General features: G+C 40.7%; 1 protein-coding gene across 1 annotated transcript in view; it reads left to right on the forward strand.

The window, feature by feature from the left end:
* Nucleotides 1–20,286, forward strand: part of WWP1 (WW domain containing E3 ubiquitin protein ligase 1) — a 2,386,594-nt gene that overhangs the window by 338,128 nt on the left and 2,028,180 nt on the right. Inside the window, exon 4 of the mRNA XM_044065992.1 lies at nt 416–506. Coding sequence (XP_043921927.1) covers nt 437–506 — 70 coding nt within the window. The 5' untranslated portion in view covers nt 416–436. The remainder of the gene's footprint in view (nt 1–415; nt 507–20,286) is intronic.

Consider the following 20,286-nt stretch of genomic DNA (forward strand, 5'->3'; position numbering starts at 1 on the left):
TATATAGAATGCTGGGCATAAATCACATAAAATGCAATATATACAACATATTTTGAACTACAGTTAAAAGGTTTAATCAACCTGATCTCAAACTTTCTAGCTACCAACTCTAATTTCACACCTTATTTTATATATTGACATAACACAGAATTTCTGCATTTATTCATCCCTACATTCAAATTATCAGGCATGGATGGGCCTGTAATGTTAGGTTTGATTCCCTCAGTCTGTTTTCAAAAGGTGTGACTGAGCATGTCACTTAGTCACATGATGCATGTAAACCATAACTGAAAAGAGGCAGCTGTCCTAAATGGATTGTCTAGATTCTAGATTAACAGATTGGAAAAAAAATCTGATTCTGCTGTTGACTTCATACTTGATTTTTTTCACATAAAATCATTCTCTTACTTTCTAGGCTATTCTTGCAGCCTGTGACATGGCCACAGCCTCCCCAAGATCTGACACTAGTAACAATCACCATGGAAGATCAGAGCTGGATGTAACAGGTAAGCAACTGAGAAGTGCTGGTCTTGTTTATTTTCCCTGTAAATAATAATGGACAGCATAATGTATTGCTTTTGAAATGCTCTTCTGTATGACTTGAAAAATAACTTCAGTAGGTTGTTACTCAGCTGTTAATATTTTTGGAACGTTTGGTTCATTGTCTGAAGTGAATAGCTTATATAATTGAACTGGTAGACAATAGGGGTAAATAAAAATTAGAGCACTGATCATTCTGCTTTGAGATTACTTAATTTTGTGTGAAAAAAGTTGCCATTTGGCAACTCCTGAGTTACGGCTGTGTAGCGCTGTTGCATTATCTGATGGAAATTCCCACCCACCTTGAGTACTCCTCATTCGCCATCCAGGGCCAACATTTTGTGTTGTGTATTACCTAAAATCATGCAGCATATATAAGCCATTTTTTAAGTTGTGTAGGATAGAGACTAAGAACAGAAGCAACTAAAAGGAGGGTATTTGTGCAGATGTCAGCACATTTTGTATCCTGCTGTGCATACATAGGTTCATAGGTAGGTACTAGGCTATTGGCCCTAGGGCCTATATAAGCCTAGCCAAAAAGTTACCCTGGCTTTCGCCACCCGAGAAAATTATTTTCCTGTGCCCCTGTCGAGCAGAGCCACAGAGGTGATCCCCGGGGTGAATTTCCTATTTCCCATCCAATCAAGATTTTTCTTGAAGAGTGCTAATGAGGAGCTTTGTTTGATATAGATAGGTAGTTTGTTCCAGAGTATGGGAAGTCTCTGGGACAGGAATCTATCCCATCAGCATGTTCTGTTTATTGTGGTGACAAGGTTTAGGACCCTACAGCATGTAGCTTGGAGGGATTGGGGTTTCTTTAAGTGGAGCATGTCCAACAGCTCTGGGTTTGACCTAGCTTTGTATGTTAGGCAGAGATCGCCTCTGAGTAGGCGATATGCAACAGAGTAAAGCTGGAGTTTTTTGAGACTGTCTGTGTAGGGCATCTGTTTGAGGCCGGTAATCCTCTTTGTGAGGTATTTCTGCGGCCTTTCCAGTTGTTGTAGATGTCTTGTGAGGTACATACCAAAAGGGGCATTGTACTATATAATGGGTCTAATGAGTGACGAGTAGAGGGGAACAATGACCTATTTTTTTTCCTGGATGAGAAACCTTTTGTGATGAGGTGTGCCACATAGAAGGATTTCCTGACTACTGCGGTGATGTGATTATCAGAAGAGAGACTACTGTCCACCTGTGTCCCAAGGCCTCTTATCACACTTTCGGTGTTAAGTTGACTACCACCTATGTGGTAGCTCATGGGTACAAAGGAGATGACAATGCACTTTTTAGCACTGAGCTTGAGGCCATGGCTTTGACACCAGGCATCTGTCTCCATAAGGCATTTTGTAGGAAGTCCACATCGTTAGGAGTTTTGATTATGGCTCCTAGTTTGCAGTCATCTGTGAACTTCGTTAGCCAAAGACCTTCTGTGTTAGCCAGTACTTCAGAAAAGTAGATACCAAACAGGAGAGGACCCAGGACTGAAAGTCTGTGTCACTGGTCTGAAGTCGGATTTGGAGTCTGCTACTTTCACAGTGTGGGTTCTGTCAGTGAGCCATTTGGCAATCCATCTTGTGACATAAGGATTTATACCTAGTTTAGTGAGTTTATCTATAATTCCAGAGTGGGGGATGGTGTCAAAAGCCTTGGCAAGATCTAGATAGGCTGTGTGAACCACCTTACCCTCGTCTACGGCTTTGGTGACTGCTTCAAAGAAGTCTATCAGGTTTAGGAGACATGATCTGCCTTTTACAAACCCGAACTGGCTGGGGTCCACAGTTTAGAGATTACCAATATCTTTGTTTATAAGTTCCATGAGGATACATTCCATGGCCTTGCAGACCAGGCTTGTTAGGCTAATGGTGCGGTAGTTCCCGGGGTCTGTGGTGGCTCCCACTTTGTCGAGTGGTATAACCGTCACTGTGCGCCATTCAGTGGGCACAAAGCCTGCGGTAAGGCTATGATTGAACATGGTGCTTAGGTGGGTGCCAGTTCATTCTGCAGTTCATGTAGAACACAGCCTGGGATGTTGTCAGGTCCCATGGATGCTGTGATTGTGGCTTTGGAGAGTGTGGTGTTTACCTGTGCAGCCATGATTACAGGAACTTTGCATTCTTCTGGTATAGAGATGAGCCCTTTAGGGGGTGGGGGGTGGGTAAAGTTAGCACTGAACCTATCTGCCAGGATGTTGGCAATATCAGTTGGTTCTGTATATTTAGTGCCATTGTGCTGTAATAAACACATGGAGTCCAGAATTGTGCTTCTATGATGCTGTATTTCATAACTTCTACATGTTAGTTTGTGTGAATCTACATTAGCTCGATGTTGCGGCAAACACAGGCCATGTAAGTGCTTATGTTATCTACAAAACACTTTTGAATTGTATTTGCTGTCTTTTTTATATATGGTGACCTCTAAATCTGTTTCCTTATGTCCTATGTTGTATGTAAATCTCAGAAATTCAGTGGACTCTGTTATGTATTGGTAGAATTCCAAAAGTAACTGGAATGTTCCTTTTCAAAAAATAACAATATCATCTAAAAAGCATTTGTACAACATCCAGCATTCTCGATATTTACTGTTTAAAATATGTTTCTTTTCCCACATTAGTAGCACCAAATTTGCCTACATAGGGGTGCACCTAGCACCCATGGCCACACCACTAACCTGTTGATAAAAATCTCCTTGAAAAAAAAAATTGTTCTTTAGTACTATTTCCATAAGTGTAGAACAAATGTGTGTTTCATCAAACACGCTACTTCTCTCAAATATTCCTCCATCCATTCTATTCCTATATTGTGAGGAATAGATCCAAACAAATCTACTATATCAATAGTAACAAACATTGCATCTTCATTGTATATTTCTTGAGTAATGTTTCTCAAAAAATCCTAAGAGTCTTTCAAGATAATTTCATTTTCCATGACCAGGTCTTTTAATTTTGTATCTAAATATTTTGCTAAAAAAGTAGTAGCTGAACTTTCAGCTGGTACTATAGGTGTGAGGGGTGGATCATGAATATTCTTATGAATTTTCGGTATCCCGAAAATTGATGGAACCCTTGGCTGAGGATTATATAAAAATTCAAATAATTTTTTTTCAGTGAAACCCTCTAGCAGTAAATCATTTAATGTCGTATATATCTTTTTATAGGCTATAGTAATATGATTGTTAGATACCTCTCTGTATTTCGTATCATCTTGCAAATTTTCTAACATCTTTGCCTCGTACATAATGTTATTCATGATAACTATCCCCCCTCCCTTGTCTGGCCTCATAACTCTCACTTGTTTGTTTTCTTTTAACTCTTGTAAAATATCTTTCTCCCTGTGTGTTAAATTTGGAGGAAATCTGTGCTTATTCAAATAGTTCCTTAACTCATGTTCAATATTAATTTCCAAGTTTTTTAATTGGGGGTGTAATGGTGGGTTAAATACACTTGCCCTTTGTAATGTGGTACCTTTATTGGTTCCTGTGCCTTACCCTTCAAATACTAACTGAAAATTAATTTTCCTCAAATGCATTTTTAAATCAATTAAGGTCCTACTAATGTCACATTTTTTAGATGGTACAAAATTTAAGCCTTTAGGTAATAACAGAAAGTGATTTTTATTTATTTCTGTTTCACTAAAGTTAAATATATGAAACCCCTGATATGTGTACTTAAAGCTTACTTGTATAATGTTGTTTTCTTCCAACAATGTTTCATTTAAAATCCGTCTCTGCCCTTCCCCCTCTTTTGGTTCCACTGATAATTCACAGGCGATTGATTTTGAATCCTTTCGGATCTCCGTATTGGGGGGGGGATACTCTAAAGGGTCCTGCAAAGAAGGCACATTACTTTGAATGTTCCTATCCTCTCTTTAAACATCATTATTATAACAATTCTGTTCTTCCCTATGGTTTACTTGGGGTTCCATATTCTCCCTATTAAACCGATAATTAGTTTGTCTATCTCGAGTGTAATGTGTCTTGTGTAGATATTCCTGTCTATCCCTATCAATTTTCTTTTTCTTTCTTAATATAATCTGTTGACATTTATTGTCAATATGTTCCCTAACTAAAAAATAATTTTTCTTATGTTCATCTATTGTAAACATTAAATCATTTATAATGTGTTCATTCACTTTATTAATGTTTTCCATAAGTAACGCCATATTTCTTTGTGTTTTTTTTATGATAGCCTTCATTAAATCCATACCCCACTTATTAAACATATCTAATAACTCATAATGAAATTCTGAATCTTGTTCTACATTATTTGGAAATTTCCAAACTTTTAAACCTTTGGGAACTATACTCATACCAATGCATTCCTTCAAATATACATTGTCTAAATCAAAACTTCTGTATTTATATAGCAAGTCATTTAGCATATCAATATTTTCATTGTATGAACTACCATATGTCCTATTGTCTATTTCTGTTGTATTAAAGTTCAATTTACGTCCTAGCCAAGCATTTAAAGACATTTGGTTATGTCTAGGATTAGTATTACAGTCACCTTTTTGTGGAGATGCAGGAATCTGGGCGATATTGTAGTTGAGGGCCTCACCAGTTCGTTTCGCGCAGAAGTGGGCATGTCACAAATTGAGTGACAACCCAGTCTGCATATTTAATTTGCTCGTGCATACATGATATGAAAATATTAAATGTACACAAACGGTTAATACAGTATCACCCAGGAAAGCTGTTCTTTGGTAAAAGGTCCTGCCAATGATACTGAGGAATTGTCGGCTGTGACAAAAAAAAAAAAAAAAAAAAAGCGTCCGTTTGTGTTAAATAAAATTCAGAATTCAATACAGAGGAGGTTCAGATTCAAAAGTTTACTAGTGTACACCAGGAGGCAAAAAACCATACAAGTACAGAATTTTGTCTGACATGAAACAGGAAGCACACAATTTTATATAGATTTAACATTCAAGCTATGCCCACCTTTCTGACGTGATATGTCACAGGGCATCTACATCACTTTAGCTTATAAGCCTCTATTCTTTTAATCTGCTGATGCAGTATGTTTTAAAAAACTTTTCCTCTGGATACAATACGGCCTTGCTATCCAGCTGGTCAGTCATAATGTCTTTCTGTAAAGTTACTTGTTCAAGGTTTCATATCAGTTCGAATACAATAGCAGCTTCAGTCTTTTAATGTAGGTCTTTGTTCTCTGTTATACTTTCTCACACAGCTGCGTGATATCTAAGTAACACATATACAAGGCCATCTCATTCCGCCAGGAAAGAGCAGAAGATTTAATTATTTCACACATTTAATTTCCTGACCCAGCAGATAATCACTTGTGAAAAGCATAAACATTAAAACGTGCTAAGCTAGCATTCTGTCAGGGTCAGGGATCAGCTTTTGCTTCAAGCCACACTGCCGTTTCAAAACTACTTCACATTTAGACATGAATTAATTTTACTACTATATGATTAATAGAATAAAATGCATTATATACTGCTTTGCTTTTAAACTAGCATTTCTCATGTATTCAAATACACATTTTTCTAACAGTTTGGACATTACTTGGGACAGTGAACCATCGCATTCCGACTCTGACAAAGAGAACTATAATGTTACACAGTGGTTTTGTTTCTTTGCTGATTATTAGTATATATTATTAGTGCAATAAAACTTGTCAATTACAGATGTTGGTAAACAGTTTACTGTTATATTTACTGTCATATTACAATGTCAAGTGCACTTTTTCTTCGGTTGTACATTCGGAGGGAATGCATATTCATGAGTGACATAGGGAGGTGGGTTTTGGGCGGGGCTTGCTACTGCACATCTGGTGAGGCCCTCAACTACAATATCACCGGAATCTGTTGAGCGTAGTCAGCTGAAGTCTGCTCGTTTCGCCCATTTTTATTTGAGTCCAAAGACACCCTTGGTAAACCACTACATCCATCCTGTTCACTTTCTCTTGTATTCCTTGAAATTGAAGAAAAAACACCCGTTCCATCTTCTGAAACCACTCTCCTAGTTGAGCGAGGTTTGTATGCTTCCTGGTACCCCGGAATACCACAAGATTGCGTCACCAACGTTTGACATAGTGGAGTTAACACTCCCACCAGCTGTGTCAGCTGGCCAATAAGTTTGGAGACCTCACCGCCTTCAGAATTCATCAGTCCCTGCTGTACCAACGGCTCCATCCATCCTCGAAAAGCCAATAAACACAAAAAAAGAAGATAAAGTGCCGTGCAAAACCAGAAACCCAATCCTTCAACACTACGAATGTTACCAAGTAAGCACAAGCAGGCAAATCTTCCCGAAACAGTTTTATTGCAGCAATAAAGGCTCTCCAAAATGCGTTAACGATAGCAGCATCCACAATACGTTTTTGTCACTTACTTCATCAGATAATATGACAAAACACCCACATTCAGTTCATTCAGTCTTTTAAATTAGTTATTAATATTACAACTAGAAGGAGCTATTTTAAAGTAATAAAGATATGTTATTTTAGTTATGTATTTACAGTAGTGTATGATTAAGTTTTATTAATTTATTTCACTTTTATAGTATAGATAGATTGTTATAGAGTTATGTATGATGTATATATATTAAACAATGATATGGTATATTTATTTAGATAACATTTTAGAACACAGTATTTTAATATATGTGATGTTTTTTATTGGCTGGTTTGAATTGGGTGAGGGTATGTAAGGCTGTTGGTGTTTTTTCATATTATCTGATGAAGTAAGTGACGAAAATGTGTTGTTGTTGCTGCTATCATTAATAAACTTTGGCGAGCCTTTATTGCTGCAATAAAACTGTTTCGGGAAGATTTGCCTGCTTGTGCTTACTTGGTAACATTTGTAGTGCTGAAGGATTGTGCTTATGTTATCTGTCTACCACACACATTTTTGTTTACTGAGGTATGAGCTACTAAGGTAGGCCCCCAATGGGATAGTTCCTTATATTTCAAAAAAACTTTAGTCGCAAGCCAACCTGGCAATGCTGAGGATGCTGTAAAGGCAGGATATCCAAGTGTACTTCCGACAAAATTCTCAGATTTAGGTACCCATATGCCTTTTTTTTATACCACCATGCTTTTTCTAAGTGGAGGAATGGTGCACAAGGAAGGTTACCAGAAACTTTAGTATACTGGCTTGACATCCTATATCCTTGGCAGGATATATCCTGTATAGCTTTATACTACTACAACAGTGAGCTGTTTGAACATGTACTGTTATAAGTTTACTTTCACTCCTGTACTGTGTGCATATATACCACATGTCCACTTTTTCCATTTCTACCTAGGGGAAGAGAACACCATGGAGTAGGAAAACACTGCTTAATTACATTGTATTTTAATTTTGCAAGTGTGTTGCTTTAGGTGCGGTTTAAATCATCATCTTTTCTTCCAGGATTCTTAATCACCCTCAGCATTACCAGATTTTGTGAATTTCACTTTGGTTTCAAAAGTCGAGTGTAGCTGCATTTAGTGTTATCAGTATACTCTTATTAGTGGATGCTTGTTGAAATTACAGAGGCTATAAGAACAATTCTCAAAATAGTGGAGCTGAAAGTACGAGTGTGGGGGTGTGTATGCAGAGACTGAAGTTGCAGTATCTCAAGTGTTTTCCCTTTACTGAGATATAGTTACTGTGGAGTTGTTATATACAAGTAGCAGGGGTATTGGGAGGTCTAGAGGGTAAAGGGAATGAAACGCCCTCCATAAAATGCTTTAAATGTGCAGCAGCAAGTTTCAGCAACTTTGCAGTTTTGTGTGTGAAGTCAGTTTTTCAAAACATCAGGTCTCGCTTTTCTGATAGGGAGCCACTGTTAACTTCTGCCACAAACTTTGGGGTGCTATCATCTCAAGTCTGTGATTGGATTTGTCCTGTGTTCTTTTGTAGTTTGAGATTTTTTTTTTTTTGTGACATTCATGTGCTTGTTGGCATATGCTGATACACGCATCACATGCCACATTGTTAGTGCTGCTAGACCTTGAACCCACCAATTCTTTTTTGATGGTAATGTATTTGGGATCTTGAACCTGACTTGTTATTGAGAAGTTCCAGAGTTTGACTAGATCAGCAAAACTGTCTAAGCATTCATATGACCACCATAAAATGAACCAAGACCCACAAAAACATTCTCTGGACTAGAGTGAAGGACAAGAATAAATGTTCTGTATTTTTCGGAAATTCAGTCCTGTGTACTGAAGGAAGAAGCTCCTTGCCTACCTCTTTAACAGTAGGCTGGTGAGAGATGGCTTCTGTCATCCACGCTCCAGGAGTTGCTAGCCCAGAGTAATACTGTCTCAGCTCCCTCTTCAGATGACTGGAAAACAGATCCATCTTTGGCACACCACCCACCTGCTGGTTAAGTCTAGAAATGTTTCCTTTTCTAGCACCCATTCATGGAGATTTGAGCATATTCTGCTCAGCTTGTGTGCTATCACATTGTGATCTGAAAGGATGTATGTTGCCTTTAGAGAAATTCCTGTCTGCATTGTAGTTTCTCATGCATGCACAGCAGGTAGTGTCCTCCCCTTGCATGTTTGTGTCACATCACTGTGGTGGTGTCTGTACTTGAAGGACCCCCTTATGCATGGTAAAAGGCTGTGAGAGCCAAAATGAAGGCTTCAATTTCTTTGATGTTGCCGTGCTTTCTCGTTACCCCATGTTGCCAAGTATTTTGCAGCTGGAGACTCAGTACATGGGCTCTCCAGCTCACATATGAGGAATCTGTCAGCTTCATAGTATGCTTCATTTCTTTGAAGGGCATTGCGTTATTCAAAAGACAATACTGGGTCCACCATGAGATTTTTTTTTTTGATGTATAGAAGCAGGGGAAATAACTGATGTGTTGTCAGTCTCGCCTTTATTCTCACTTATGGGTCGTATTCGATATGTCTGATCTGTCTTGGCCTTTACAAAAGCTTGAGGACTTTATCAAAGCTTGTGGGCATCCTTCCCTACTCATAATGCAGTTCTACTTCTGTCAGATCATGTTTGCCACTCTGTTAGAAGGACCTTCAAGCAAGCTTTGGGCTAAGTTTTGTTTAATACTTTATTCCTTTTTTCGTATTCTTCAAAATTTTTTATCTGTACTTTTGGTAGTAGTTTTGTGCCTTCCCTATTTAGAGTAGTATAGTTTTGTAGTTTTACTGTTCCCTTTCCGTTAGCTTCCGTTTAACCCACAGGATGTCTGACTTTACCCGTTTAAGTTAGTTGGTGTTTCTTTATCTCCTTCTTATTAACCATTCATTTTAATTGGAGAGCAGTTAGTCTACTTAAGGACTTGCTCTACCTTTGCTACTTGTATTAGTATTTCTACTTTCCTCTACCCTACTTAACCATTCATTTAAGTTAGAGAACGGCTGACAAAAGTCCATTTGAGTTGGACCTTTTACTGTCCCATTGGCTGTTAAAACTATCTTACTTTGTCTTTTTCTAGTTTCATACTTGGTAGCTTCTAGTATGTCACAAAAGGAGAGTAAGCCTTTAGGCTTAAACAAGTTTAAGAAGTGTAGCAAAAAATGCCCCTCAGTGATTCCCATACATTGTGTCTACTGTTTGGGGCCCCTTCACTTGCAGGAATCTTGTTCCAGATGTCACTCTCTTAATCAGAGGGTATTAATGGAACGCAAAAATAGACTGATTTTGAAGGGATCATTAAAAACCCCATTTGCTGAGGCTATTTCTTCTGAAAATGCTTCTTCTAAATCTGACATGTCTGAGAAGACAGGAAGGAGACCTTCTCCGCCTCCGAAATCGTCCGAGGCGAACGCCAAATATCCTAAGGCATCTGCTCCAACAGTATCCTCTGAGCAGATGGCACCCTCTGGAGCAGGAACTTCCTTGGAGCCATCAATATCTTCGGCTCCGAAAACCAGACTCATTAGCTCTGAAAGAACCTAAGCCAACTGAGTATCATTATCGGGACCAATCTCCATCCTTGGAACCAGTAACTTCCCGGCTTCCTTCTTCTTTCTTGACTAGGTCCAGATCTCCCACATTGTCCACTAGTTCTAGTAAGAGCCTCACCAATAAAGATGTGGATAGGGTGGTGCAGAGGCTTCGTAATACACCTGCTTTAGCCAAGCTTCTTTTGGATCTGAACCCAAAGGAGTCTGCCGAAGAGTTTGTATACCTGAAGGCTTTTGGATCTCATCCTTCAACCTCCTGGGTGACACCACCTCCTAACGCGCTTATGTAGTTAATCTCTCTGAAGGCCTGGGAAGACCCAGACTCCATAGAGCTCACTCCTAGGAGGGCCAGATAAGTACATCACAGCCCCTAAGGACCAAGCTTTTCTTACCAAAGGTGTAGCAGTGGTTACCATGGTCGTGGCGGCTGCCGTGAAAAAGGAACATTCCGAGACCAGTTCCTCTATCCATGCTTCTAATAAAGATTGTGGGTTGAGGTTCAGCCAAAACAGACAAGTCTCTCTCCTCTAAATCAGACAGATCTGGGAAGAGGACTTCCTTTTTCACTTCACTGGAGCCGATGAAAAGAATACCAAGGTTGACTTCATTGGATCAAAAGAGTACTAGATCCGACAAGCCTTCAGCTCTGACACCCTCTAGTTCGGTGTCAGTTTAATTTGAGATACAGAGCCAGTCTCCAGTTTTGGAGCTGATCGCCCCTACATTAAGATCACTCATACTACAGCAATCTAAATCTCCAACCTCCTCGACTCGGTCCTCTAGGAGTTTATACGACTATGCAGATTGGGTGGTACAGAGGCTTTTGAGGACACCGGCGCTGGCCAAGTTGCTGTCAGATCTGACCCCGAGGGCTTTGGATCCTACAAGGCCCCACCCCATCCACCTCTAGTCCTCCTCCAACCCAACTCCTTACTTCTGAGCTGGAAGGTCCAGTAGTGGAATTGGTGAAACTTTCGGATCAGAGACCCACCTTGAGTACTACAGATCTGACCACTGCTCTGACATCCTTGGCTCCATCAGAGCTGGAGGAGTCTAGGAGCCAACACTCCAGTCAGGTCTGGAAGGATGAGTCAGATCAGAAAGCTGCCAGATCCGACTTTGTCTCGTGGGTCCTCTGCTTGGATGAGTTCGGCTTGTACCACAGCCTCGGGTCCATCGTCTCTGGCTGTGAGGGATCCATCGGTTTCCTCTAATCCCGGGATATCCTCTGATGAGGGATGGGGGGGGGCCTTTGAGGTAATGAGGAGAGTACTGTCTCCACAGACAGGTCCACCACCTTCTCTGGACATTCCTCCCCCTTAAGACATCAGTGCCTTCTTCTGTACCCTCATATCCACAGAGACCTAGAAATTCTAGGCCTCAGGATGCCCCACAGGCACTCCCCACTCTTCCAAAACCTCCCCAGAATACCCATCTGAGGAGGTTCCTAGGAAATGACTGTGCAAGAGGAAGCACTTGGACTTTCCTGAGGAGTCTGTCACTTCAGACACGGATCTCGATGAAGCTAAGGGGTCCCCACAGTCACGTCCAGATGTCTCATTTGGAGACCTGTTAGAAATATTACAGCAGAGAGGTGGCTGGAAATCCAGTAACCCTTCTGCGGAGGAATCAATGTACCTGAAGGTCTTTGGATCTCACCCTTCCACCTCTTGGGTGTCTCCACCCTTCAATGAACTGATGGACCTAGTTTCTCGAAAGCCGTGTGAGTCCCCAGATTCCATGGACCCTTTTCCTAGGAGGCCTAACAAATTCATACCGTCCCCAGCCGATAATTCCTTTCTGACTAAGGGAGTCTCAGTTGATGCTGTGGTCATGGCGGCGGCCATAAAGAAGGAACTTTCAGAGACGTCGTCTTCTGATATGGAAAGCATGTTTTCTCGTCATGGCGCTTCCATCAGATCACTGAATTACCTCACCCATTTGACAGTACTACAGAGGGACTTCCTCCAAGAGCTAGGAGATGCACTCCAAGGTTTGGTAGCTGCAGGGGTGGCCAACAAAGTATCGTCTCAGCTCGCAACCTTAAACTCCATTGTTAACACCTCCATGAGATTCCTTTCCTATGCAGTTAGTGGAGCCAGTAGATCAGGGGGTTCTGGAATTTCCCTAAGAAGACATTCTTGGATGTATTTATGTTACTTTGCAGAACCCTTTAAGTCTTCCTTTGTGGATGCCCCTTTTGATGACTCGTCATTGTTCGGGCCTAAGGTCAAAGATACTCTCACCGGGTGTGAACAAGACAGAAAGACTGTATGCTGTAGGAGTCCATTTTTCCATGCCTACTAGACCTTACCCCAAAGGTCAGAAAGGCAGTGGTAAAATGTGGTTTTGAAAATTTCAGAGATCTTTTCAGGGCACACATGGTGAAACTTAACCCAGAGGCAGAGGGGGAAGTAATAATGGAAGATGCCGTCCACGCGGCAGAGGGGGACCGCAGAATCAGGGTGACAGAGAAATTTTCTTTGGTAGGCCCTTTCAGTGCTCCTGAAAGGAGACCCGATTGTCCGGCTCTGGAGGCAGTCGAAGGTAGTTTGTCTTTGTACCCGGAACCCTGGCAACAACTGACATCTGACAAATGGGTACAAAGCATCATATCCAGAGGTTAAATCATTCCCCTTTCCCTTCCTGCCCCCAAGATGAAAAAAGTTCCAGACATTCCACCCAGTCAAAAGGAACAAGCAACTCTAGAAATTCAAAAGTTGTTAGTCATCTAAGAAGTCCCCACAGACCAATGAGGATCCAGGACTTACTCCAGATTATTAGTTCCAAAGAAACAGGGCACTGGAGACCATTTTTGGATCTCAGCATACTAAAATCAGCAAAGAAAAGCAAGTTCCGGATGGTGACACTGCAGTCAATACTCCCTTTCCTGGGAAAAGATGATTGGATGTGCTCTATAGATCTCCAGGATGCGTACTACCATGTAAAATTGGAACGGCGATCAAGGAGATGTCTGTGCTTTCAGCTGGGAGCCAGTCATGACCAGTTTCGGACTCTGCCCTTTGGCCTCACTACAGCCCCCAGAGTGTTCACCAAATTTATGGCAGTAGTAGCGGCTCACTTGAGACTTCTAGGATTCCGAGTGTTTCCATACTTAGACGACTGGCTCCTAACCACCACGACCAGGCATCAGCTAATCAAGACCAGAAATTTAACCTTACAACTCTGTTCCCACCTGGGAATTAGTATAAATTATGAAAATTTTGCCTTTGATCCTATGAAAACCACATGCTGAGATGGCTCTGAGTTGAACACAACACAAATGATTGCAAGACTTCCACCAGAAAGGGTCCAGTCCTTAAGGTACCACATCAGATCCCTGCTAAGGAGAAAAAGTTCAAGCGAGGTCAGTCCTCAAAGTTTTGGGGATCATGGCTGCAGCTATAATCTTTGTTTTCGTAGCACATATGCATATGCGGATTCTTCAGAGGTTGTCATCCACTCTATGGTCTATACAGGAACTACTGATGTCTCACAAAATACTCATCACCAAAACATGCAAGAAGGACCTTTGTTGGTGGCTACACTCCTCTCAAGTAATTCTAGACCGACCGTTGGTTCCCCCTCATCCAGCCATGGTGACCACGGATGCCTCTCAGATGGGCGGGGGGCATTATTTGGGAAAGACAGTGCAAGGCACCTGGCAGGATCACGAGGCACACTTGCACATTAATGTCCTAGAGATGAGAGTGGTGCTTTTAGCATTGCAGGCACTACAGGTCTCTCTTCCTTTAGGAACAATTGTAGTCTAAACAGACAACATGTCTGTTGTATGGTACGTAAACAAGGAGGAACCAGATCTTACCCCCTTTGTCGCTAGGCTCTGAGAGTGTGGCAATGGACAACCTCTTTCTAATGCTTTCTGATAGCAATGTACATCCCAGGGAGATCCAACATTATAGTGGACAGGCTTAGCAGAGCTATTATGATGCTTCACGAGTGGTCCCTAAAGCAGGACATAGCGGAAAGATTTTTCAGAAAATGGGGCCAGCCTTGCTGCGACCTCTTTGTGACATCATGAATGCCAAATGCAGCAGCTATTTTGCCCTCACCCCCCCTCTGGGGGAGTCACCAAGGGATGCACTTGTTCATGATTGGCCCCCAGGACTCCTCTATGCCTTCCCTCCCTTCCCCTTCAATTCCAAAAGTTCTCCAGAAAGCCAGTTCCTTCTGCAGGGAATTAATACTCCTTGCTCTGTACTGGCCTTGCCAACTCTGGTTCCCCTTCCTTTGGCTTCATCTTCAGGAGGAACCGTGGGTTCTGGACCCAGTTCCAGATTTGCTCACTCGTATATCGGGAACCCTTCACCCATCTCTTCAGTCTCAAACTGACAGCATGGCTGCTCCATTTCCAGTGATAGCCAGGCTTCCAACCCTTTCCTCTAGAGTTAAACACATCCTTATTTCCTCACATAGGTCTTCCAACAAGGAAAATTTATAATAGTAAATGGAAGAGATTCTGCCTATGGGCTACCGATAACCATGTGGACCCCTTTTCAGCCCCTCTTAGTTTTATTCTAGACTTCCTAGCAAAACTTTTCGATGGAGGTGCGGGAGTTCAACTAGCTGAAATATCAAACTTTCTTTTGGGAGACCCTGGCTCCAACATTGTCTCACAAGCTATGTAAAACCTTCTTCAAGGGTAAATTTTGTTCTAACACGCATAGTCTTTCTACCTTTGAATCAGCTGATTCTTGTGATCTACAGTTTTTGACTTGAAAAACTATTTTCTTAATAGCTATAACCTCTGCTCGGAGGGTATTAGCGTTGCAAGCATTGTCCGTTAAACCCCCATATTTGCTTTTTCACAAAGACAAGGTTTCTTTGCGAATGAATCCCTCCTTTCTACCTAAGGGTATTTCAGAGAACAACTTGAACCAAAGCATAGAATTACCTGTCTTCTTCCCAAATTATCAAAACAAGGCAGAATACATGGTACATCAGTTGAATGTACATAGGCAGTTATGCTTTTATTTACATAGAACTGCAGAATTAAAAAAATCGGATCAGTTATTTGTCTCCTTTTCAAAAGCAAAGAAGGGATCCCCTGTCTCCAGAGTCTAAATGGCTTTCAGACTGTATAACATTTATTTACAAGTCTCAGAACAAAGAACTTCCGAAAAAAAATTAAAGCCCATTCAGTGAGAGTTGTTGCAACTTCCACAGCTTTTCTTTTTAAATTACCAGCAGACACCATTTGTGCTGCAGCAACATGGGGCAAAGCCACATACCTTCATCGCTCATTACAAAGTTGACCTAGCCTCCAGGAATAGGGCCTCCTTTGGATCCATGGTCTTGAGGAATATTCTCCCATGAGCCACCCAAGATTCAGGGTGCTAGGGATGCTGTTTCATCCTGGTAAGAATGAAGGCGAGATAGGATGACTTCACATAAAGATGTTATGCACTCACCATAATGTCCATGTGTGTTGTCCATCTTCGCCAATATTCTTACAACCCACCCTCCTTCCCCCTACCATTCTGTACTCAGGGTAGACAGAGTCTACAAATTGGTTTTCCATGATCTCTGACCTTCATCAGCCTCTAGTTATTTCTTTCAAATAACCTTAACCCTAGAATTAGGGCAAATAAGATCTGGGGAAGGTCCTAGTGCATGCTAGGATAGGGATTTAGCCATGAGCTGGCAGAGAGCCTCGAGCTTGAAGATAAAGGCTGTGACTGATCTGAGCATCAGATCCGAACCCATCCTGGTAAAAATTAAGGTAAAGATGGACAACACACATGGAACATTATGGTGAGCACACAACTTTTTTTTGCAGCACCTTTAATGTGCCTAGTAATGACACCTTCTGTAATTATTGCGGGGTTACATGTATTGGTAACATGTCTAAATATGATTGTAGATTCTTTTTGGTGCCTAGTAATGACACCTTCTGTAATTCTTGCGAGGTTACATGTATTGGTAACATGTCTAAATATGATTGTAGATTCTTTTTATTAGACCAGTTGCTCCTGCTACTATTGGAACTGTCTGGGTATCTTGCACATTGCTCTCCTTTCTGCCTGCACATCCTGATATTTTATGACCGTCTCTCTCTGTATGCAAGACACTTTATTATCTGGTGTGGCGATTTCAATGATAGTGCTACTTTTGCCTTCTTTTCATGGACCACTATATCTGGTTTTCTAGCATCTGTCTTTTGGACTGTTGGTAATGGATGATCCCATGTGATGTAGACTTCATAATTTTCTGTGATGCTTTGTGGTTCATATTTCCAGTGTTTTTCAGCCACTTCAGTACCATAATGTCTGCACAATCCCCAGTGCTACAGTCTTGCCATGTTGTTATGCCTTCCAGTATACAGTCCTGCTATTAGTATGTCATGGCCAGCAACAAGGTGTGGAACTGTTTCTAATTCGGTTTTACAAAGCCTACATTTGTCTATTTCTCCTGCATGTTCAATGGACTTTGTAAACCAGCATTACGTAGCCCACTATCTTGGGCCGTCAGTATTAACCTTTCATCTCTTGGTTTGAATTCACCTCTCCTTAACCATTTCTGCATTCGTTCCTGACCAACATGAGGTTCTTCCAGAAGTTTTCTATACTTGCAACTATATTTATGCATTTTCCACATTTCTTGCCTTCTCATCTGGTTCTTCACCTTATATTCTTTCTTCTGTTTTTTGGCGCATTCAGTTGCTGCCTGATTTTTATCTACTTCTGGTTTAATTTCCATTCCTGCTTGATGCCAGTATGCTTCTGCTAGATTAAGCAAAGAAGCCATCTTAGATTTATTCTCCTCATGTTTCAAAACTTTCACTACTGTTGGGTCTTGTGAGGTCAGCAGATGTGTGGAGTCCCACGATTGCAGATCTATACATCTAATCAGTTTCAAGCAGGTCCATCCCACCTTCGGAATGGGGAGTATATAATCTTGGTATGGACTGATTTTTGTAAATTATTTAGTGAGCATGAAGCATCCCTCTTGTTCTCCTCTCTAATCTATCCAACAAGTTTTGGGGCCAGTCAGTCACTCCAAAACTGTAAGTTAGGACAGGAAGACCAAATCGGTTTATAGCTTAGATTTTGTTCTAGATGTCAATGCTGTTTTCAGGATTAATTTGCCTTCTAAAGTATTCCTTACTAAGTTTTAGTTGCATTTGTTCATGTTTATTGTTGATTCTTCATCAGTTCCCAAATGTTTATACACTCCCTCTTGCTCAAGTTCTTTTATATCACTTTCTTGTTGGTGCTGCAGTTTTCCTGCTTTAAAGGTTGCTTTTGCACATTTATCAAGACCAAATGACATTCTTGTATCATCTGAAAACATTTTTACAGTTTGCAGTTGTGCTTTCAGTTCCTCATCTGATGTGCTATACAGTTTTAAATCGACAAATAGAAGATATGTCTTTACACTTTGTTGTTTTCTAGGAGCCAAATTATAGCCATGGCCTAAGCTGTTAAGTAGACTGCTTAATCGGTTAAGGGCAAGACAGAATAGCAGCGGTGGCAGTCATCCTGTTATATCCCCCTTTGAATTTTTATCTCTGGAATAATAATTTGTCCTTTATCATGGCTTAATTACAAAGTGATCTGCCATTGTAGTATAGTTATCAGTGTAGGGTATATCTTATACATTTTAAGCACTCTTTTATCCATGAATGTGGGAAACTGTCAAATGCTTTTTTATAGTCAATCTATGCCATACTTAGATTCGTCCCTTCTTACAGTTCTCCACTATGATTTTAACAACAAATGGTCCTTTGTTCCTTATGACTTTCTTTTATTGCCCTTTTGTTCTACTGCCATAATTGAGTTTTCTTTTAAATGACTATAAACTCTGTTGGCATCAATTCCACTGTAAAATGTATTCGTCATTGGAAGGCAAGTTATTGGTCTATAATTTTTAGGGTAGCTTGCAGGTTCATTCATAAGTAGTAGCATTGTTTTTCCTGTTAACCAGGTTGGTGTCTGTTCAGGGTGCACATATAAATAGTTCGTACTCATAGCTAAATCTTCGTGCAAAGATGTTAATACTTTTAACCAGAAGTTAGTTACTCCATCTGGGCCTGGGGTTTTCCAATTGGAGGCTTTTCTTAACTTTGTTTCAGTCTCTCTGGTTGTTACTTCATCCCATTTCATATCTTGTACCTTTAAACATCTTATTCTTTTTTTACTTCTGTCCATTTAGCATCTTTATGTTCCACAGGATCTTCATAAATATTTCTCCAAAATGTATCTATTTCTTCTTTTTTTGATGGTCTTTCAATTCCTTTTACCTTGTTTCCCAATTGTCTATAAAACATTTTTGGGTCATCAATAAATTGCTTATTTTGTACTTTCCTTTATATTTATCTGTGTATCTTATAAGTTTTTCAACCTGTGCTGAGAATTTTAGCTTATTGTTTACGATAGTGCATGATAGAGCCTGGTCTGTTCTAATACTGCACATTACTTTTATTACATCTATCTTTCATAGTATTTTTGTTGATATGTTCCCTCTTCTATATTCTTCTAACAGTGACACATCTTGTTTTAATTGCTTTATAGTTTTCTCTATTCAATACTTCCTTGATGGTATTCGATTTTTCCCCATTCTTTCCCTCACTACCCTGTGTTCTTGCAGTAGGACTTAATCAGTTATTAATTTAGCTGCACAGTAATATTATCCTGTTTACTTCTGTTATATCGCATGGATGTATATGGACAGTCCTAATTAATGTGTTCATTTGTTTTATCAGACTTCTGACTTTTTGGGTTTTTATTGACCTCCTGCAGTCTATTTCTTTCATTGATCTTAATATGTGTATCTTGTTCTTCTTTCGGCTTTTCCCGGTTAGGGGTCACCACAGTGGAACTCCGGTCCACTCTAATGATTGGCAGTAGATTTTTATGGTGCCAAGGTGCCAGCCCGACGCCCAACCTTCAACGAAGGCACACCCCTTCATGCATGTCTTTCGAATGCCACTGGACTGCGGGGAGAACATGCAGACTTTACACAGAAGGCACTCCAGCCGAGAATCGAACTGGAGAACCTCTTGCTGTGAGGCAACAATGCTACCGCTGTATTATCTTAATATGTGTACCTATCTCTATTAAATCGAGCAACTCTTCTCTTAGCTTGTTTTCTTCTAAACTGAGGGCACATTTTTTATTTTCCTTTTCCTGTGGGCATTCTGTAGAAAGTTCTATAGCATCTTCCTGTGGCAAATTCTCCAATTTCATCCTCTTGCCAACCGTTGCTCTGTCGTATGGGAAGTTACTGGCCTATCACTCATCAACTCTGACTGTGTCAAGAGTTTCCACAGTTTTATGATGTTCATCATGTTTCACTGTTGCAGTCATGACTGTAGGGTTCTCCCCTGCTGGCAGGCAGTCCTCAGTCGGCCAGAATCCCAAAGTCTGGGTCCGGCGTCGACTGTTCAACCACGCTCCCTGACATCAGAGCGCCAGGAGTACAAAGCTGACAGCCGACGCCATGTTCTCAAGTCTTTCTTGCCGTGCGGTGATAGCAGTTCGCAAGTGCCGGTCGGCTGACTCCTGACAATTTTTTCTAAACAATCTTCAGTCCAAAGACTTTCTTCTCCTACTCAAAGCTAAGTACCCCATTGGGGAAACTTTTTTCTTGCTCCAGTCCGATGTCAGAAAAAGTTAATTGTATTTCATGTGGGAAGCAAATACCTCATAAGGATTTTCATTCTTACTGTATTCCTTGCTTAGGCCCTGACCACGACTTAGCTAGTTGTCGGTTTTGTGCTAGATTCAATCAACGTACTATTAAACGAAGGTACGATTTTGCATTTCATTACTTCGGTAGGCGTTTTAATTACAAAATGTCGTCTGATACGGTTCCGGCTACCGGAGTTCACAAACGACGCA

The sequence above is a fragment of the Protopterus annectens genome, chromosome 3.part0, assembly GCF_019279795.1.
Source record: "Protopterus annectens isolate FY-2018-M chromosome 3.part0, PAN1.0, whole genome shotgun sequence".
NCBI classification, from domain to species: Eukaryota; Metazoa; Chordata; order Ceratodontiformes; family Protopteridae; genus Protopterus; species Protopterus annectens.